Below are 22,085 nucleotides of genomic sequence, written 5' to 3'. Positions count from 1 at the left end.
TATTCCCGCCAACATTCCCGTTAACATTCCCGTTAAGCTGTAGGCCCGGGGGGCGGGGGTCCCGACCAGACCTCGGCGTCCAGAAACCGTGCATGCCCAAAACTTTGAACGGGACGTGCACCCAAAAAATAAATGAAGGGGAAGATTGATTCACACGGTCCCAATGGCCCATTGAAATGAAAAGGACAGGATTTCACATCATCACTGTGGTTAGATTTATCCAAATAAGGTCCTGTTTACCCAATATAACAACATGCGACGTGTGCAGGCCCTTGCGCTGGGGGGTGGGTTCCACAGGGAGAGGGTTTGAGCCCAGGCAGTAGGTGCACAGTCCTGAGCCCAGTCCTGAGTGCACCCAACCTCCAGCCGGACACGGATCCCAGGCTGGTTTTGCAAACCTCCCTCGGCTGCGGATCAGGGGGTCCGTGGAATTGGCTCACTCAACAAGGAGCGGGGGGCGGGGAACCCCGAGACATTCCAGCGTCAGCTTGGCTCACTCTGGGATAGTGCCCAGAGCCTCTGCAGACTCCAGCCCCTAACCTGGGGTAACGCTGCAGCACGGCCACTGGGGGGAGCTTCAGTGCCGGAGGGTCCAATACTCATTAAACAGGGGGCACCATCAACCAATCAGGACAAAGATCTCACCGCAACTAATCCCAAAGTACGCAGCTCTCCCCGGTGTCCTGGCCAATATTTATCCCCCGACCAACATCACTAAACAAAAGAAATATCTGGTCGCGGCTGCTTGCTGTGCACAAACTGGCCGTCACGTTTCCCACATTGCAACAGTGACCACACACTTCAGCAGTTGTCCGAGGTGGGGAAAGTCGCTATAGAAATGCAAGTGTCTCTTACCCTGCGGCATGACCCTCTGGATTCCTCGAGTGAACACGTGCCCCTGGGCGCACTGCAGCTCAATGCCCCGCTGCTGGGCAAACGAGGCCCAGTAATGGACCTGGGGGTGTGGGGAACAGAATCAGTTAACACACACAAACACCCGGAAACACGCTCGCCGCCCAGGGGCACCGTCATGTATTTGCTTCATGCGTTCTTTGCTGAAGAATTCACAGCAACACATTGCTATTAAGAACTGGTTGGTTTATCAGCAAAGGTTTTACAATCGCACGACACATTACAGTTCATCCACCAGGCTCATAGCCACCTAACCCATCGTGGATCCCCCGAACCCAACGGGCTGGGGTTTTATTGAGTCTTGTGAACATCACATGACTGGCTCAGCCACTCACAATGCAACAGCTCCACCAATCTGTGGGCGTACTCTCAGGTGTATACCCTCAGGCGGAGACCCTCACACACCAATGTTCCCCAGCGCTCTGCAGCTCCAGCCCCCCAAAAAATTCAAGAACACGCGCGGATCTTTTGCAGAGACTGCGCAGCCAGTTAATGGGGCAGTGCCCACCGCCGCGCCCCACCCCCCCCCCAAACAATTAAAGGGAACATTGCTAGAGTCACACCCGGAGGCCGCAGGACACGCCCTGTCAGCGCCTACCGTTGAATAAGAAACCACCCGAGCGGCAGTGTGTCACACAGTGAGCATCTGTAGCGGGGAGAGGGGGAGATACCTTGTCTCTCACTGACAGTACGGGGAGGGGGGAGGGGGGAGGGGACCCACTGAGGGGGGTGGGGGGCGAGGAGGGAGGGGACCCACTGAGGGGGGTGGGGGGCGAGGGGACCCACTGAGGGGGGTGGGGGGCGAGGGGACCCACTGAGGGGGGTGGGGGGCGAGGAGGGAGGGGACCCACTGAGGGGGGTGGGGGGCGAGGAGGGAGGGGACCCACTGAGGGGGGTGGGGGGCGAGGGGGGAAGGGACCCACTGAGGGGGGTGGGGGGCGAGGAGTGAGGGGACCCACTGAGGGGGGTGGGGGCGAGGAGGGAGGGGACCCACTGAGGGGGGTGGGTGGCGAGGGGGGAGGGGACCCACTGAGGGGGATGGGGGCGAGGGGGGAGGGGGAGGGGGGAACCACTGGGGGCGGAGAGCCACTGGGGGGGGGGGGGGGGGGGAGAAAGGGGGAGCCACTGGGGGGGGGGGGGGGAGGAGGGGGAGCCAAGCGGGGGGGAGCCAATGGGGGGGAACCAATGGGGGGGGGGGAAGGACGGACACTACCTGTACTTGAGGGAAAAGCGGGTTGAAGGACATCTGCTTGTAATGTTGGCTCAGCTTCTTCTTGCTCGGCTTGAGGTTGTGAAAGAGTTTCCCGCGACAGATGGGTTTGGAGACGGTTGTCCACGTTGCCCAGAAATTCTGCATCCAGCGCAGCGTGCTGCTGTACAGCAGGATCCGTGGCTCGGTGCTCTCTGAGAGAAACAGAAGGGATTAGTGACCACAGCAACGCACGGCGACAGGTCTGCACTTTCACCGTTTACCTCCGGGGAAAGAAAGGTTCTTGAAAACTTCCGAGTTTATTTTTGAGTTTTCAAAAATGAGTAGAAATCGATGGGGTAGCTTCAAGGGGGGGGGGGTGCGAGGGGGGCCGCCAGAGTGAGAGCGAGTGAGTGTGTGCGAGAGTGAGTGAGTGAGTGAGTGAGTGAGTGAGTGAGTGAGTGAGTGAGTGAGTGAGTGAGTGTGTGCGAGAGTGAGTGAGTGAGTGAGTGAGTGAGTGAGTGAGTGAGTGAGTGAGTGAGTGAGTGAGTGAGTGAGGTGAGTGAGAGCGAGAGTGAGTGAGTGCGAGAGTGAGTGAGTGAGTGAGTGAGTGAGGTGAGTGAGAGCGAGAGCGTGTGTGCGAGAGCGAGAGTGAGTGAGTGCGAGAGCGAGAGTGAGTGAGTGCGAGAGCGAGTGAGTGCGAGAGCGAGTGAGTGTGAGAGCGAGTGAGTGCGAGAGCGAGTGAGTGTGAGAGCGAGTGAGTGTGAGAGCGAGTGAGTGTGAGAGCGAGTGAGAGCGAATGAGTGTGAGAGCGAGAGCGTGTAAGAGCGAGAGTGAGTGAGTGAGTGTGAGAGCCTTTGTGTGTGCATGAAAGCCTGAGTGTGTGAGAGCGCGAGAGTGTGCGTGTGCGTGTGTGTGTGTGTGTGGGTGTGTGTGTGTGGGTGTGTGTGTGGGTGTGTGTGTGTGGGTGTGTGTGTGGGTGTGTGTGTGTGGGTGCGTGTGTGTGTGGGTGTGTGGGGTCCAGCCGTGGTGAATCGCTTCGACTTCGCGTTGCTGTGTGCGACAGGCTCGAAGCCGCAGGATGATTGCGATGGGCAGTTTGAGAGTTAGGCGGGTCAATTATTCCCAGTCAGTTGTGACCGAGTCCTGACAGACAAAATCGGCCAACCTGTAAATGATGGGGTGGCAGGAAGGGACACACAGAAACGCACACACCACGCACTGGAAACCCGTGTAAACGCCGCAGTCCCACTGCACTCTCACACTCCCCTCACACTCACCCCGTACAAACACACACTCCCCTCACACTCACCCCGTGCAAACACACACTCCCCTCACACTCACACCCCGTGCAAACACACTCCCCTCACACTCACCCCGTGCATTCACACACTCCCCTCACACTCACACCCCGTGCAAACACACACACCCCTCACACTCACCCCGTACAAACACACACTCCCCTCACACTCACACCCCGTGCAAACACACACACCCCTCACACTCACCCCGTACAAACACACACTCCCCTCACACTCACACCCCGTGCATTCACACACTCCCCTCACACTCACCCCGTGCATTCACACACTCCCCTCACACTCACCCCGTGCAAACACACACACCCCTCACACTCACACCCCGTGCAAACACACACACCCCTCACACTCACACCCCGTGCAAACACACACTCCCCTCACACTCACCCCGTGCAAACACACACTCCCCTCACACTCACCCCGTACAAACACACACTCCCCTCACACTCACCCCGTACAAACACACACACCCCTCACACTCACACCCCGTGCAAACACACACTCCCCTCACACTCACACCCCGTGCAAACACACACTCCCCTCACACTCACACCCCGTGCAAACACACACACCCCTCACACTCACACCCCGTGCAAACACACACTCCCCTCACACTCACCCCGTACAAACACACACACCCCTCACACTCACACCCCGTGCAAACACACACACCCCTCACACTCACCCCGTGCAAACACACACACTCCCCTCACACTCACCCCGTGCAAACACACACACTCCCCTCACACTCACCCCGTGCAAACACACACACTCCCCTCACACTCACACCCCGTGCAAACACACACACTCCCCTTACACCCAGTGTAAACACACTCAGTCCCCTCACACCCCATGTAAACACATTCATTCCCCTCACACTCACACCCAGTGTAAACACACAGTCCCATCGCACGCACACACACCCCTCACACTCACACCCCGTGTAAACACACACACTCCCCTCACACTCACACCCCGTGTAAACACACACACTCCCCTCACACCCCGTGTAAACACATACACACCCCTCACACTCACACCCCGTGTAAACACACACACTCCCCTCACACTCACACCCCGTGTAAACACACACACTCCCCTCACACTCACACCCCGTGTAAACACACACACTCCCCTCACACTCACCCCGTGCAAACACACACACCCCTCACACTCACACCCAGTGTAAACACACACACTCCCCTCACACTCACCCCGTGCAAACACACACACCCCTCACACTCACACCCAGTGTAAACACACACACTCCCCTCACACCCACACCCCGTGCAAACACACACACTCCCCTCACTCACACCCCATGCAAACACACACACTCCCCTCACACCCAGTGTAAACACACTCATTCCCCTCACACTCACACCCAGTGTAAACACACAGTCCCATCGCACGCACACACTCCCCTCACTCACACCCCGTGTAAACACACACTCCCCTCACACTCACACCCAGTGTAAACACACACTCCCCTCACACCCACACCCCGTGTAAACACACACACTCCCCTCACACCCACACCCTGTGTAAACACACACACTCCCCTCACACTCACACCCAGTGTAAACACACACTCCCCTCACACACACACCCTGTGTAAACACACACACACCCCTCACACTCACACCCCGTGTAAACACACACTCCCCTCACACTCACACCCTGTGTAAACACACACACTCCCCTCACACTCACACCCCGTGTAAACACACACTCCCCTCACACTCACACACTCCCCTCACACCCACACCCCGTGTAAACACACATACTCCCCTCACACTCACACCCCGTGTAAACACACGCACTCTCACCAAGCATCCTGTGTGCACACACTCCGTGCAGCCCCTGCACACACCCACCTCGGCCCGACCGGTTCAGGTCCATGGTGATCAACAGGTTGAGGTTCTCGGATCGGAAGAATTTATAGGAATCGTGCCTTTCCCCAGCCGCCAAGGATTCCACCTTATCCGGGGGCAGAGGGTGACACTGTGGTGATCGAGTGGGTTCCCCAGGGAGATCCACTGCAGGCCGAAGATGATGGACAGGTCGGGCAGGTGCAGGAAGCAGCAGTCATCGTACCTGGGCAGGAAACGGAAGGTGGCAGCGTCATCGACCGTCACCATCACACCGGCCCCCGGGTCAGTAACCCCCGACCCCTGTCCCCCCCCGGGTCAGTAACCCCCGACCCCTGTCCCCCCCGGGTCAGTAACCCCCGACCCCTGTCCCCCCCCCGGGTCAGTAACCCCCGACCCCTGTCCCCCCCGGGTCAGTAACCCCCGACCCCTGTCCCCCCCGGGTCAGTAACCCCCGACCCCTGTCCCCCCCGGGTCAGTAACCCCCGACCTCTGTTCCCCCGGGTCAGTAACCCCCGACCCCTGTCCCCCCCGGGTCAGTAACCCCCGACCCCTGTCCCCCCCCCGGGTCAGTAACCCCCGACCCCTGTCCCCCCCCGGGTCAGTAACCCCCGACCTCTGTCCCCCCGGGTCAGTAACCCCCGACCCCTGTCCCCCCGGGTCAGTAACCCCCGACCCCCTGTCCCCCCGGTCAGTAACCCCCCAGGTCAGTAACCCCCGACCCCTGTCCCACCGGGTCAGTAAGCACCCGGGTCAGTAACCCCGGCCCCCTGTCCCCCCGGGCCAGTAACCCCCGACCCCTGTCCCCCGGGTCAATAACCCCCGACCCCTGTCCCCCCGACCCCCTGTCCCCCCGGGTCAGTAACCCCCGACCTCTGTCCCACCGGGTCAGTAACCCCCGACCCCTGTCCCGCAGGGTCAGTAACCCCCGACCCCTGTCCCCCAGGGTCAGTAACCCCCGACCCCCGTCCCCCAGGGTCAGTAACCCCCAACCTCTGTCCCACCGGGTCAGTAACCACCGGGGTCAGTAACCCCGGCCCCCTGTCCCCCCGACCCCTGTCCCCCCCGGCCCCCTGTCCCCCCGGGCCAGTAACCCCCGACCCCTGGGTTAGTAACCCCCGACCTATGTCCCCCTGGGTCAGTAACCCCCGACCCCTGTCCCCCCGGGTCAGTAACCCCCCCGGCCCCCTATCCCCCCGGGTCAGTAACCCCCCACCCCCCCGGGTTAGTAACCCCCCGGCCCCGTCCTCTCGGGTCAGTAACCCCCACCCCCGGCCTCCTGTCTGATCTGGACTGTCCTGCTAACCTCCAACTGATCGCCCCACCCCCTCTACCTTGTCTACCCCACCCCAGTCAGCCTTCAAAACACCCTGCGCTCTTTGACTGCTCTGACCCCACTCATCCCTTCCGCCCACTGCTCACTTTTACGTCCACCTGAGAGAGCAGACGGGGCCTCAGTTTAATGTCTCATCTTAAAGTCGGCACCTCGGACAGTGCAGCACTCCCTCAGTACTGCCCCTCCAACAGTGCGGCACTCCCTCAGTAGTGTCCCTCCGACAGTGTGGTGCTCCCTCAGCATTGCCCCTCTGACAGTGCGGCTCTCCCTCAGTACTGCCCCTCCGACGGTGCGGCTCTCCCTCAGCGCTGCCCCGAGCCCCGGTTGAAAGCCCCTCTCCAGCATTCCCGGGACAAACTGCGGACATTGCCCCGTCACTTACTTGGACGCCGTGCGGACATTGACATCGAGGTCCCCTTTGAAAGAAAACTCGCAGTTCTTCCAGTCGTACTGTAAGCGGTTCCACTCCAAGTGCATGTTCTCCGTGGTGTTGTACGGGTCCTGGTCAATGGCAAGGAACGTTACGCACAATAACACACGGTAACCACACACCCACCCACTCTCACCGTCCGCACTCAACCCGCCCCGTGTACAGCCACACCCTCCGGCATTAACTCTCCCCACCCCACCACCCTCCCGCACCTCCCCCCTGCCATTCTGTCCTCTCCCCTCCCCTCCCCTCCTCCACCCCCCCCCCCCACCCTTTCCCCCTCCCCACATCCACCCTTCACCCGCAACCCTCTCCCTCCTCCTCCTCTCTCCCTCCCTCCTCCTCCTCTCTCCCTCTCCCTCCCTCCTCTCTCTCTCCCCCCCCTCCCCCTCTCTCCCCCCCCCCTCCCCCCCTCTCCCCCTCCCCCCCTCCCCTCTCCCCCCCTCTCCCCCTCTCTCCCCCTCTCTCCCCCCGCCCTCTCCCCCTCCCCCTCTCTCCCCCTCTCTCCCCCGCCCTCCCCCCTCCCCCCCCCCCCTCCCTCCCCCCCCCCCCCCCCCTCTCTCCCCCCCCCCCCTCTCTCCCCTCTCCCCCCCCCCCCTCTCTCTCCCCTCCGTACCTCGGTGGCAAGCTGGTGCAGGCTGGCCTGCTCGATGTCCATGGCCCAGCGCCCGTGGAAGAGCAGTCGGCTTTTGTCCCACCATGTGAGGGGGGGGCTGGGGTCGGTGGTGGGTTTGGTGAGCAGGTCGACAGCCTGCCCGATCAGAGTCCAGGCTGGGTCCCAGCACGGGCCCCACACGATGGTGAAGAGAGAGATGTGGGCTGGAAGGGAGAGAAGGAGAGTGTGAGGAGCAAGAGACAGCTGGAGAAGAAACTTTCCGACCCGCAACACCCGGCTACTTACATTCAAAGTCGTGGTACCATTTCAGGGGGGCATGTTCCTCTCCACCACCACCTCCCCCCAGGGAGCCCCCAGTAGGATTTTCACTTTCCGCCGTGCCCGGGACGCCCGTCCTCCTCGGCCCCAATCAGGTTCCCGGACAGCGTCCAGTCTCGGATCTCGAACAGGTAGCGAGGGTAGTCACGGATCCGAACTGTGTGCGGAACAACACCCAGTGTTAGCGCTTCCGGAGCCCACCCCTCCGCACCGTACCCTCCCCTCCCCCCAACCCTTCCCCTCCCCCCCCACAACCCTTCCACTCCCCCCAACCCTTCCCCTCCCCCCCCACCCCCGCTCCCCTCCCCCTCCCCAACTCCTCCAATCCCTCCCACCCCGCTCCCCTCCCACTCCCCACACTCCTCCACCTCCCTCCCACACTCCCCCCCCCTCCCCACACCCCTCCCCCCTCCCACACTCCTCCCCCCTCCCCACACTCCTCCCCCCTCCCCACACTCCTCCCCCCCTCCCCACACTCCTCCCCCCCTCCCCACACTCCTCCCCCCTCCCCACACTCCCTCCCCCCCTCCCACACTCCTCCCCCCTCCCCACACTCCTCCCCCTCCCTCCCCCCCTCCCCACACTCCTCCCCCCCTCCCCACACTCCCTCCCCCCTCCCCACACTCCTCCCCCCCTCCCCACACTCCTCCCCCCCTCCCCACACTCCTCCCCCCTCCCCCACACTCCTCCCCCCCTCCCCACACTCCTCCCCCCCTCCCCACACTCCTCCCCCCCCTCCCCACACTCCTCCCCCCCTCCCCACACTCCTCCCCCCCCTCCCCACACTCCTCCCCCCCTCCCCACACTCCTCCCCCCCTCCCCACACTCCTCCCCCCCTCCCCACACTCCTCCCCCCCTCCCCACACTCCTCCCCCCCTCCCCACACTCCTCCCCCCCTCCCCACACTCCTCCCCCCCTCCCCACACTCCTCCCCCCTCCCCACACTCCTCCCCCCCTCCCCACACTCCTCCCCCCCTCCCCACACTCCTCCCCCCTCCCCACACTCCTCCCCCCTCCCCACACTCCTCCCCCCCTCCCCACACTCCTCACACTCCTCCCTCCCCACACTCCTCACACTCCTCCCTCCCCACACTCCTCACACTCCTCCCTCCCACACTCCTCACACTCCTCCCTCCCCCCTCCCTCCCCACACTCCTCCCTCCCTCCCTCCCCCCATACTCCCCCCTACACTCCTCACCCCCCTCCCCCACTGAGGGAGCGCCGCACTATCGGAGGTGCCGTCTGTTCTCTCAGTTGGACATTAAAGATCTCTCAGACACTATTTTGAAGAAGAGCAGGGGAGTTCTCCCCGGTGTCCTGGGGCCAATATTTATCCCTCAGCCAACATCACAAACAGATTATCTGGTCATTATCACATTGCTGTTTGTGGGAGCTTGCTGTGCACAAATTGTCTGCCGCATTTCCCACATTACAACAGTGACTACACTTTCAAAAAAAAGTACTTCATTGGCTGTAAAGCGCTTTGGGACGTCCTGAGATCGTGAATGGCGGTATAAAAATAAAAGTTCTTCCAATTACCAGAAATAAGAGTTCTGGATGCAGAGTCAAACATTTGCATATTTCTCAAAAGTTACATGACATGATAGTCAGAGATAACACCCCTAAACACACATCGCTACTCGACTGTTGAAGTTCATACGTTAGTCACTGGCCACAACTTCCTTAATCGGCTTCCTCCTACTCTCCTATTGAACGGAACTAAAAATTAATAACTGTTTTAGTGATGTTGGATGAAGAATAAATATTAGCCAGGATACTAGGGAGATCCCCTCAGCTCTTCTTCGAACTAGTGGCCGTGCGATCTTTTATGTCCACCTCAAACGGCAGACGGGACCTCGAATTAAAATTTCATCCAAAAGATGGCCTCTCTAACAGTGCAGCGCTCCCTCAGCACTGCCCCTCTGACAGTGCGGCGCTCCCTCAGCACTGTCCCTCCGACAGAACATAAGGACATAAGAATTAGGAACAGGAGTAGGCCATCTAGCCCCTGGAGCCTTCTCCGCCATTTAACAAGATCATGGCTGATCTGCCCGTGGACTCAGCTCCACTTACCCGCCCGCTCCCCGTAACCCTTAATTCCATTATTGGTTAAAAATCTATCTATCTGTGACTTGAATACATTCAATGAGCTAGCCTCAACTGCTTCCTTGGGCAGAGAATTCCACAGATTCACAACCCTCTGGGAGAAGAAATTCCTTCTCAACTCGGTTTTAAATTGGCTCCCCCGTATTTTGAGGCTGTGCCCCCTAGTTCTAGTCTCCCCGACCAGTGGAAACAACCTCTCTGCCTCTATCTTGTCTATCCCTTTCATTATTTTAAATGTTTCTATAAGATCACCCCTCATCCTTCTGAGCTCCAACGAGTAAAGACCCAGTCTGCTCAATCTATCATCATAAGGTAACCCCCTCATCTCCGGAATCAGCCAAGTGAATTGTCTCTGTACCCCCTCCAAAGCTAGTATATACTTCCTTAAGTAAGGTGACCAAAACTGCACGCAGTACTCCAGGTGTGGCCTCACCAATATCCTGTACAGTTGCAGCAGGACCTCCCTGCTTTTGTACTCCATCCCTCTCGCAATGAAGGCCAACATTCCATTCGCCTTCCTGATTACCTGCTGCACCTGCAAACTAACTTTTTGGGACCCCAGGTCCCTCTGCACCGCAGCATGTTGTAATTTCTCCCCATTCAAATAATATTCCCTTTTACTGTTTTTTTTTCCCAAGGTAGATGACCTCACACTTTCCGACATTGTATTCCATCTGCCAAACCTTAGCCCATTCGCTTAACCTATCTAAATCTCTTTGCAGCCTCTCTGTGTCCTCTACACAACCCGCTTTCCCACTAATCTTTGTGTCATCTGCAAATTTTGTTACACTACACTCTGTCCCCTCTTCCAGGTCATCTATGTATATTGTAAACAGTTGTGGTCCCAGCACCGATCCCTGTGGCACACCACTAACCACCGATTTCCAACCCGAAAAGGACCCATTTATCCCGACTCTCTGCTTTCTGTTAGCCAGCCAATTCTCTATCCATGCTAATACATTTCCTCTGACTCCGCGTACCTTTATCTTCTGCAGTAACCTTTTGTGTGGCACTTTATCGAATGCCTTTTGGAAATCTAAATACACCACATCCATCGGTACACCTCTATCCACCATGCTCGTTATATCCTCAAAGAATTCCAGTAAATTAGTTAAACATGATTTCCCCTTCATGAATCCATGTTGCGTCTGCTTGATTGCACTATTCCTATCTAGATGTTCCGCTATTTCTTCCTTAATGATAGTTTCAAGCATTTTCCCCACTACAGATGTTAAACTAACCGGCCTATAGTTACCTGCCTTTTGTCTGCCCCCTTTTTTAAACAGAGGCGTTACATTAGCTGCTCTCCAATCCGATGGTACCTCTCCAGAGTCCAGAGATTTTTGGTAGATTATAACGAATGCATCTGCTATAACTTCCGCCATCTCTTTTAATACCCTGGGATGCATTTCATCAGGACCAGGGCACTTGTCTACCTTGAGTCCCATTAGCCTGTCCAGCACTACCTCCCTAGTGATAGTGATTGTCTCAAGGTCCTCCCTTCCCACATTCCCGTGACCAGCAATTTTTGGCATGGTTTCTGTGTCTTCCACTGTGAAGACCGAAGCAAAATAATTGTTTAAGGTCTCAGCCATTTCCACATTTCCCATTATTAAATCCCCCTTCTCATCTTCTAAGGGACCAACATTTACTTTAGTCACTCTTTTCCGTTTTATATATCTGTAAAAGCTTTTATTATCCGTTTTTATGTTTTGCGCAAGTTTACCTTCGTAATCTATCTTTCCTTTCTTTATTGCTTTCTTAGTCATTCTTTGCTGTTGTTTAAAATTTTCCCAATCCTCTAGTTTCCCACTAACCTTGGCCACCTTATACGCATTGGTCTTTAATTTGATACTCTCCTTTATTTCCTTGGTTATCCACGGCTGGTTATCCCTTCTCTTACCGCCCTTCTTTTTCACTGGAATATATTTTTGTTGAGCACTATGAAAGAGCTCCTTAAAAGTCCTCCACTGTTCCTCAATTGTGCCACCGTTTAGTCTGTGTTTCCAGTCTACTTTAGCCAACTCTGCCCTCATCCCACTGTAGTCCCCTTTGTTTAAGCATAGTACGCTCGTTTGAGACACTATTTCCTCACCCTCAATCTGTATTACAAATTCAACCATACTGTGATCACTCATTCCGAGAGGATCTTTTACTCGTAGATAGTTTATTATTCCTGTCTCATTACACAGGACCAGATCTAAGATAGCTTGCTCCCTTGTAGGTTCTGTAACATACTTTTCTAAGAAACAATCCCGTATGCATTCTATGAATTCCTCCTCTAGGCTACCCCGGTGATTTGATTTGACCAATCGATATGTAGGTTAAAATCCCCCATGATTACTGCCGTTCCTTTTTCACATGCTTCCATTATTCCCCTGATTATTGTCCGCCCCACCGTGAAGTTATTATTTGGGGGTCTATAAACTACGCCCACCAGTGACTTTTTCCCCTTACAATCTCTAATCTCCACCCACAATGATTCAACATTTTGTTCATTAGAGCCAATATCGTCTCTCACAACTGCCCTGATATCATCCTTTATTAACAGAGCTACCCCACCTGCATTCCCTCTTGTCTATCCTTCGAATTGTCAGATACCCCTGTATGTTTAATTCCCAGCGCGGCACTCCCTCAGTACCGCCCCTCCGGCAGTGCGGCGCTCCCTCAGTACTGCCCCTCCGACAGTGCGGCGCTCCCTCAGTACTGCCCCTCCGACAGTGCGGCGCTCCCTCAGTACTGCCCCTCCGACAGTGCGGCGCTCCCTCAGCACTGCCCCTCCGACAGTGCGGCGCTCCCTCAGCACTACCCCTCCGACAGTGCGGCGCTCCCTCAGTACTGCCCCTCCGACAGTGCGGCGCTCCCTCAGTACTGCCCCTCCGACAGTGCGGCGCTCCCTCAGTACTGCCCCTCCGACAGTGCGGCGCTCCCTCAGTACTACCCCTCCGACAGTGCGGCGCTCCCTCAGTAATGCCCCTCCGACAGTGCGGCACTCCCTCAGTACTGCCCCTCCGACAGTGCGGCACTCCATCAGTACTGCCCCTCCGACAGTGCGGCGCTCCCTCAGTACTGCGCTGGAGTGTCAGCCTGGATTATGGGCTTGAGATTCTGGATTGGGCTTGTAGACATAACCCTCTGAATCAGAGACGAGACAGCCACCCACTGAGCCACGACCGATCGAGTACATCACAGACGGTAACGCAGCCTCTGATTAGCGCCACAGCCCCAATCCTCAGCATGGACTCACCCAGAAAGGCTTTGACTCCGAACTTCACGGCCCGGCACCACTGAATGGCCAGCTGGAGGCCGCCGTCAGGGAAAGGGCTGGCACTGTCGATCCTCTCCATCTCCTGCTGCACCTTGTCCGCCCCGTGGAGCGAGTGCTTGGCCATGGCCACCACCTCCAGCTCCGACACCAGCCAGGTCAGCAGGGCCTTGCGCATGGGCGTGTTGGCGTAGAGCCGCTGGGAGCGCTGCACGTACATGTTGATGTTGGTCTGCTCCAGCGAGGCGTACAGCTCCTCGATCTTGCGGGCGGGCAGGAGCTCGCCATGCTGCTTGCGGAGGGCCGTCACCCGGGCGTCCAGCAGCTGCAGCCGCTTCGAGCTCTCCTTGCTCTCGTCCTTCATCAGCTCGTAGTTGTCGCGCAGTTTGACCTCGAACACGCTGTCCAGGAAGACGAAGGAGAACTGGCTGACGTGCAGCGCCAGGTCTGGGGGCAGCGGCGATGCCTCACCCCGCTCTGGCCGCCCGTGCAGTGCCTTCAGCCACTTCTGCACGTCCACGCACCGGTCAAAGGTCTGGGAGAAGTCGTAGCGGAAGGGGAACTCCACGGCCACGCTGGAGAGCTGCACCACCCAGGTGGCGTGGCCGGAGCCCTGCCCTGCCTGGGGCTGAGCCGGCGCTCCCTCCGCCTGCACGCACGCCCCTTTGAACAGGAAGATGTCGTGTCCGTCGAAGTTCAGCGTCAGCTGCGTGGCCTTGAGCTGGCCGTCGCCGACGCTGGACGTGCCGAGCAGGTTGTCGGCCCGCAGCTGGGCAGTGCGGCGTTCCATCACCTGCGCTGTGACAGTCACGCTCCTCAGCTCCAGCTCCAGCCCCAGGCTGCGCCTGCCCTCCACCGCCGCCGTGCTGTCTGACAGTTTCCGGCGTCTCGGCAGCACCTTGTCCGTGGCCTCCCACAGGCTCTGGGCCTCCCGGGCGTGCTGGTACAGGTACATGTGGCTGGCCGGGTCCCAGTGCACGCTAATGTCCTCAAACGAGCTGAGCTGGAACCAAAGGAGATAGTTAGACACATGTCCGACCGCTTCGGCTGCCCAACCCGAGGCATTAGCCAGGCTCACCGGGCAGCACTCGCGCTCTGTCTCCGAGTCACAAGGTTGTGCTTTTAAGCCCCATTCCAGAGACTTGAGCACATAGAAACATCGAAAATAGGTGCAGGAGCAGGCCATTCGGCCCTTCGAGCCTGCACCACCATTCAATAAGATCATGGCTGATCATTCACCTCAGTACCCCTTTCCCGCTTTCTCTCCATACCCCTTGATCCCTTTAGCCGTAAGGGCCATATCTAACTCCCTCTTGAATATATCCAATGAACTGGCATCAACAACTCTCTGCGGTAGGGAATTCCACAGGTTCACCACTCTCTGAGTGAAGAAATTTCTCCTCATCTCCGTCCTAAATGGCTTACCCCTTATCCTTAGACTGTGTCCCCTGGTTCTGGACTTCCCCAACATCGGGAACATTCTTCCTGTATCTAACCTGTCCAGTCCCGTCAGAATTTTATATGTTTCTATGAGATCCCCTCTCATTCTTCTAAACTCCAGTCAATACAGGCCCAGTCGATCCAGTCTCTCCTCATATGTCAGTCCTGCCATCCCAGGAATCAGTCTGGTGAACCTTCGCTGCACTCCCTCAATAGCAAGAACGTCCTTCCTCAGATTAGGAGACCAAAACTGAACACAATATTCCAGGTGAGGCCTCACCAAGGCCCTGTACAACTGCAGTAAGACCTCCCTGCTCCTAGACTCAAATCCCCTAGCTTTGAAGGCCAACATACTATGTGCCTTCTTCACCGTCTGCTGTACCTGCATGCCAACTTTCAATGACTGATGTATCATGACACCCAGGTCTCGTTGCAGCTCCCCTTTTCCTAATCTGCCGCCATTCAGATAATATTCTGCCTTCGTGTTTTTGCCCCCAAAGTGGATAACCTCACATTTATCCACATTATACTGCATCTGCCATGCATTTGCCCATTCACCTAACCTGTCCAAGTCACCCTGCAGCCTCTTAGCGTCCTCCTCACAGCTCACACTGCCACCCAGCTTCGAGTCATCTGTAAACTTGGAGATATTACACTCAATTCCTTCATCTAAATCATTAATGTATATTGTAAATAGCTGGGGTCCCAGCACTGAGCCCTGCAGCATCCCACTAGTCACTGCCTGCCATTCTGAAAAGGACCCGTTTATTCCGACTCTCTGCTTCCTGTCTGCCAACCAATTCTCTATCCATGTCAATACATTACCTCCAATACCATGTGCCTTAATTTTGCACACTAATCTCTTGTGTGGGACCTTGTCAAAAGCCTTTTGAAAGTCCAAATACACCACATCCACTGGTTCTCCCTTGTCCACTTTACTAGTTACATCCTTAAAAAATTCCAGAAGATTTGTCAAGCATGATTTCCCTTTCACAAATCCATGCTGACTTGGACCGATCCTGTCACTGCTTTCCAAATGTGCTGCTATTTCATCTTTAATAATTGATTCCAACATTTTCCCCACTACTGATGTCAGGCTAACCGGTCTATAATTAACCGTTTTCTCTCTCACTCCGTTCTTAAAAAGTGGTGTTACATTAGCTACCCTCCAGTCCATAGGAACAGATCCCGAGTCGATAGGCTGTTGGAAAATGATCACCAATGCATCCACTATTTCTAGGGCCACTTCCTTAAGTACTCTGGGATGCAGACTATCAGGCCCCGGGGATTTATCGGCCTTCATTCTCATCAATTTCCCTAACACAATTTCCCCCCTAATAAGGATATCCTTCACTTCCTCCTTCTCACTAGACTCTCGGTCCCCTAGTATTTCCGGAAGGTTATTTGTGTCTTCCTTCGTGAAGACAGACCAAAGTATTTGTTCAACTGGTCTGCCATTTCTGTGTTTCCCATTATAAATTCACCTGAATCTGACTGCAAGGGACCTACGTTTGTCTTCACTAATCTTTTTCTCTTCACATCTATAGAAGCTTTTGCAGTCAGTTTTTATGTTCCCAGGAAGCTTCCTCTCGTACTCTATTTTCCCCTTCCTAATTAAACCCTTTGTCCTCCTCTGCTGAATTGTAAATTTCTCCCAGTCCTCAGGTTTGCTGCTTTTTCTGGCCAATTTATATGCCTTTTCCTTGGATTTAACACTACCCTTATTTTCCCTTGTTAGCCACGGTTGAGCCACCTTCCCCGTTTTATTTTTACTCCAGACAGGGATGTACAATTGTTGAAGTTCATCCATGTGATCTATAAATATTTGCCATTGCCTATCCACCGTCAACCCTTTAAGCATCATTTGCCAGTCTATTCTAGCCAATTCATGCTTCAAACCATCAAAGTTACCTTTCCTTAAATTCAGGACCCTAGTCTCTGAATTAACTGAGTCACTCTCCATCTTAATAAAGAATTCTACCATGTTATGGTCATTCTTCCCCAAGGGGCCTCGCACAACAAGATTGCTCATTACACATCATAGTTTAGGATGGCCAGCCCTCTAGTTGGTTCCTCGAGATATTGGTCTAGAAAACCATCCCTAAAACCATCCAGGAAATCCTCCTCCACTGCATTGCTACTAGTTTGATTAGCCCAATCTATATGTAGATTAAATTCACCCATGATAACTGCTGTACCTTTATTGCACGCATCCCTAATTTCTTGTTTGATGCTGTCCCCAATATCACTACTACTGTTTGGTGGTCTGTACACAACTCCCACTAGCGTTTTCTGCCCTTTGGTATTCCGTAGCTCTATCCATACAGATTCCACATCATCCAGGCTAATGTCCTTCCTTACTCTTGTGTTAATTTCCTCTTTAACCAGCAACGCCACCCCACCTCCTTTTCCTTTCTGTCTATCCTTCCTAAATGTAGAATACCCCTGGATGTTGAGTTCCCAGCCTTGGTCACCCTGGAGACATGTCTCCGTGATGCCAATTATATCATATTCATTAATTGCTGCCTGTGCAGTTAATTCGTCCACCTTATTACGAATACTCCTCGCATTGAGGCACAGAGCCTTCAGGCTTGTCTTTTCAACACACTTTCTCCTTTAGAATTTTGATGTAATGTGGCCCTTTTTGCTTTTGCCTTGGGGTTCTCTGCCCTCCACTTTTACTTTTCTTCTTTCTATCTTTTGCTTCTGTCCCCATTCTTCTTCCCTCTGCATAGGTTCCCATCCCCCTGCCATATTAGTTTAACCCTTCCCCAACAGTACTAGCAAACACTCCTCCTAGGACATTGGTTCCGGTCCTGCCCAGGTGCAGACCGCCCGGTTTGTACTGGTCCCACCTCTCCCAGAACCAGTTCCAATGTCCCAGGAATTTGAATCCCTCCCTTCTGCACAACTACTCAAGCCATCCTGCGATTCCTACTCTGACTAGCATGTGGCACTGGTAGCAATCCTGAGATTACTACCTTTGAGGTCCTACTTTTTAATTTAACTCCTAGCTCCCTAAATTCACCTTGTTGGACCACATTGCATTTTTTACCTGCATCATTGGTACCTATATGCACCACGACAACTGGCTGTTCACCCTCCCCCTCAATAATGTCCTGCAACCGCTCAGACATCCTTGACCCTTGCACCAGGGAGGCAACATACCATCCTGGAATCTCGATTGCAGCTGCAGAAACGCCTATCTATTCCCCTTACAATTGAATCCCCTATCACTATAGTTCGCCCATTCTTTTTCCTGCCCTCCTGTGCAACAGAGCCACCCACGGTGCCATGGAGTTGGATGCTACTGCCCTCCCCTGATGAGTCATCCCCCCCCCCCCCCCAGCAGTACTCAAAACGGTGTATCTGTTGTGTAGGGGGATGACCGCAGGGGACCCCTGCACTAGCTTCCTTCCACTGCTCTTCCTGTTGGTCTCCCATTCCCTGTCTGTGTAACTTTTACCTTTACATAATTCAGGCTGACACAGCATTGCAGTGCTGAGGGAGAGCCGCACTGTCGGAGGGGCAGTACTGAGGGAGCGCTGCACTGTCGGAGGGGCAGTACTGAGGGAGCGCCGCACTGTCGGAGGGGCAGTACTGAGGGAGCGCTGCACTGTCGGAGGGGCAGTGCTGAGGGAGCGCTGTACTGTCGGAGGGGCAGTACTGAGGGAGAGCCGCATTGTCGGAGGGGCAGTGCTGAGGGAGCGCCGCACTGTCGGAGGGGCAGTGCTGAGGGAGAGCCGCAAGTCGGAGGGGCAGTGCTGAGGGTGTGCTTCATTGTCAGAGGGGCAGTAGAAACATAGAAAATAGGTGGAGTAGGCCATTCAGCCCTTCGAGCCTGCACCACCATTCAATAAGATCATGGCTGATCATTCCCTCAATACCCCTTTCCTGCTTTCTCTCCGTACCCCTTGATCCCCTTAGCCGTAAGGGCCATATCTAATTCCCTCTTGAATATATCCAATGAACTGGCATCAACAACTCTCTGCGGTAAGGAATTCCACAGGTTAACAATTCTCTGAGTGAAGAAGTTTCTCCTCATCTCAGTCCTAAATGGCCTATCCCTTATCCTAAGACTGTCCCCTGGTTCTGGACTTCCCCAACATCGGGAACATTCTTCCTGTATCTAACCTGTCCCGTCCCGTCAGAATCTTGTATATTTCTATGAGATCCTCTCTCATCCTTCTAAACTCCAATGTATAAAGGCCCAGTTGATCCAGTCTCTCCTCATATCTCAGTCCTGCCATCCCGGGAATCAGTCTGGTGAACCTTCGCTGCACTCCCTCAATAGCAAGAACGTCCTTCCTCAGATTAGGAGACCAAAACTGAACACAATATTCCAGGTGAGGCCTCACCAAGGCCCTGTACAACTGCAGTAAGACCTCCCTGCTCCTATTCTCAAATCCACTAGCTATGAAGGCCAACATACCATTTGCCTTCTTCACTGCCTGCTGTACCTGTATGCCAACTTTCAATGACTGATGAACCATGACACCCAGGTCTCGTTGCACCTCCCGTTTTCCTAATCTGTCGTTCAGATAATATTCTGTCTTCACGTTTTTGCCTCCAAAGTGAATAACCTCACATTTATCTACATTAGACTGCATCTGCCACGCATTTGCCCACTCACCTAACCTGTCCAAGTCACCCTGCAGCCTTTTAGCGTCCCCCTCACAGTTCACACCACCACCCAGCTTAGTGTCATCTGGAGATGACAAACTTGGAGATATTACATTCAATTCCTTCATCTAAATCCTTAATTTATATTGTAAAGAGCTGAGGTCCACTAGTCACTGCCTGCCATTTTGAAAAGGACCCGTTTATCACGACTCTCTGCTTCCTGTCTGCCAACCAGTTCTCTATCCATGTCAGTATATTATCCCCAATACCATGTGCTTTGATTTTGCACACCAATCTCTTGTGTGGGACCTTGTCAAAAGCCTTTTGAAAGTCCAAATACACCACATCCACTGGTTCTCCCTTGTCCACTCTATTAGTTACATTCTCAAAAAATTCCAGAAGATTTGTCAAGCATGATTTCCCCTTCATAAATCCATGCTGACTTGGACTAATCCTGTCACTGCTTTCCAAATGCGCTATTTTATCCTTAATAATTGATTCCAACATTTTCCCCACTACTGATGTCAGGCTAACAGGTCTATAATTACCTGCTTTCTCTCTCCCTCCCTTTTTAAAAAGTGGTGTTACATTAGCTACCCTCCAGTCCATAGGAACTGATCCAGAGTCGATAGACTGTTGGAAAATGATCACCAATGCATCCACTATTTCTAGGGCCACTTCCTTAAGTACTCTGGGATGCAGATGATCAGGCCCCGGGGATTTATTGGCCTTCAATCCCATCAATTTCCCTAACACAATTTCCCATCTAATAAGGACATCCTTCAGTTCCTCCCTCTCACTAGACCCTCGGTCCCCTAGTATTTCCGGAAGGTTATTTGTGTCTTCTTTCGTGAAGACAGAACCAAAGTATTTGTTCAATAGGTCTGCCATTTCTTTGTTCCCCATTATAAATTCACCTCAATCCGACTGCAAGGGGCCTACGTTGGTCTTCACTAATCTTTTTCTCTTCACATATCTATAGAAGCTTTTGCAGTCAGTTTTTATGTTCCCGGCAAGCTTCCTCTCGTACTGAGGGAGCGCCGAGCTGACTTTAACTAACAGACCCGGTTTAACAGTCGGGTGTTAAGACAACCTCATGGTTCATGCTCACACTCTCAGATTTCTTACCTCGAATGTCCAGTTATGCATGAAGAAAGCTACGGTGAACAGGGACATGGTGAGAATGGGATCGCGGATGACGGAGGGGCTGGACCAGAGCTCCACACTGTCAACGATGGTCTTCACCAAACTGAGATTCAGTCTCTCCACCTCGCAGATTAAGCTGTCTGTGCTGTTATTAATAGACAATGCTTTCACTTGTAGAATACTGGCACCTGGCCAAAGGGAGAAAGAGCAGATGGTATAGATCACCCATCGATCAACAGGTTCCGCCCCTCCCGGCTAATTCCATTCCCTCCTCTGACTGGGATTCAGTTCTCCGGATCCCCGACAGCCTCCGGCAACTCACCCCGGGACCCATCCTTCAGGTGTGGACACACAGCGAGTGTTGCCGAGGTTGGCTACCCATGGGGAAGAGCAGAAAACATCGAAGCTGAGTCCAGACCCAGCCTCACCGAACATCCGCCTGTACGGCAGGGTCACTGGATAGTGACCAGGGGCAGAAACTCCTGCCGATTCTCTCCCTCCTTCGCCAGGGGGCGCTGAAGCACCCACCCCCCCACCTCTACTGCTTAAAAGGACAAGGGCAGCAGGCACATGGGAACACCACCACCTCCACGTTCCCCTCCCAGTCACACACCATCCCGACTGGGAAATATATCGGCCGTTCCTTCATCGTCGCTGGGTCACAATCCTGGAACTCCCTCCCTAACAGCACTGTGGGAGCACCTTCACCACACGGACTGCAGCGGTTCAAGGCAGCGGCTCACCATCGCCTTCTCAAGGGGCAATTAGGGACGGGCAATAAATGCCGACCTTGCCAGCGATGCCCACATCCCTGGAATGTATTTAAACATATGGACTCAGCAGCACTAGGCTGGGGGTGGGGAATATCAGCCAGGATTCCTGCTCCTGATCACTAGCCAGTGATTCCCTGCTGGAAAGCATGGACAGAGACAGCCACGGGGCATCCTGGTAATCAACTGGGGTCGGGGCTCAGCGGGTTCAATTATACCGACAGCTTGCATAAACTTGGCTTGCAGATGTTGTGTATCTGTAAAGCATGCACTCCCATGTTCCGTCACCAGGGGGCTCATCCCCTGAAGTCCCAAGGGATCCCAGCATCCCTTGGGAGCACTGTATATAAGCCGGCCTCTAAGGCCTGTTCCTCACTCTGGAGTGTCTTATTAAAGATTGAGGTCACAGTTACTTTAACCTCCCTGTGTGCAGTCTCATCTGTGTTAGGAACACAATAACTGGCGACGAGAATACGAATCCAACGCAAAGATGCAGCAAACTGTGGGCACCCTGGAGAAGTTCGCGGAGGGTGAGGACTGGGAAGCATATGTCGAACGGCTAGACCAGTACTTTGTAGCCAACGAGCTGGACGGAGAAGGAAGCGCTGCAAAAAGGGGAGCGGTCCTCCTCACAGTCTGCGGGGCACCGACCTACAGCCTCATGAAGAATCTTCTGGCTCCGGTGAAACCCACAGATAAGTCGTATGAGGAGCTGTGTACACTGGTTCGGGAGCATCTTAACCC

At 54.7% G+C, this 22,085-nt stretch overlaps 1 protein-coding gene across 1 annotated transcript in view; it reads right to left on the bottom strand.

Annotated features, from left to right (window-relative positions):
* The window catches only part of LOC139226907 (bridge-like lipid transfer protein family member 2), a 73,496-nt gene that overhangs the window by 21,491 nt on the left and 29,920 nt on the right, over positions 1-22,085 (bottom strand). The window contains 11 exon segments of the mRNA XM_070858000.1: positions 856-955; positions 2,126-2,316; positions 5,298-5,411; positions 5,414-5,517; positions 7,010-7,128; positions 7,674-7,876; positions 7,959-7,982; positions 7,985-8,056; positions 8,059-8,148; positions 13,345-14,365; positions 20,554-20,759. Of these exon segments, the coding sequence (XP_070714101.1) occupies positions 856-955; positions 2,126-2,316; positions 5,298-5,411; positions 5,414-5,517; positions 7,010-7,128; positions 7,674-7,876; positions 7,959-7,982; positions 7,985-8,056; positions 8,059-8,148; positions 13,345-14,365; positions 20,554-20,759 (2,244 nt within the window).

This window comes from Pristiophorus japonicus, chromosome 16, assembly GCF_044704955.1.
Source record: "Pristiophorus japonicus isolate sPriJap1 chromosome 16, sPriJap1.hap1, whole genome shotgun sequence".
In the NCBI taxonomy this organism is placed as follows: domain Eukaryota; kingdom Metazoa; phylum Chordata; class Chondrichthyes; family Pristiophoridae; genus Pristiophorus; species Pristiophorus japonicus.
The sequence above is the reverse complement of the archived record's forward strand: the minus strand, read 5'-3'. Positions and strand labels throughout refer to the sequence as shown.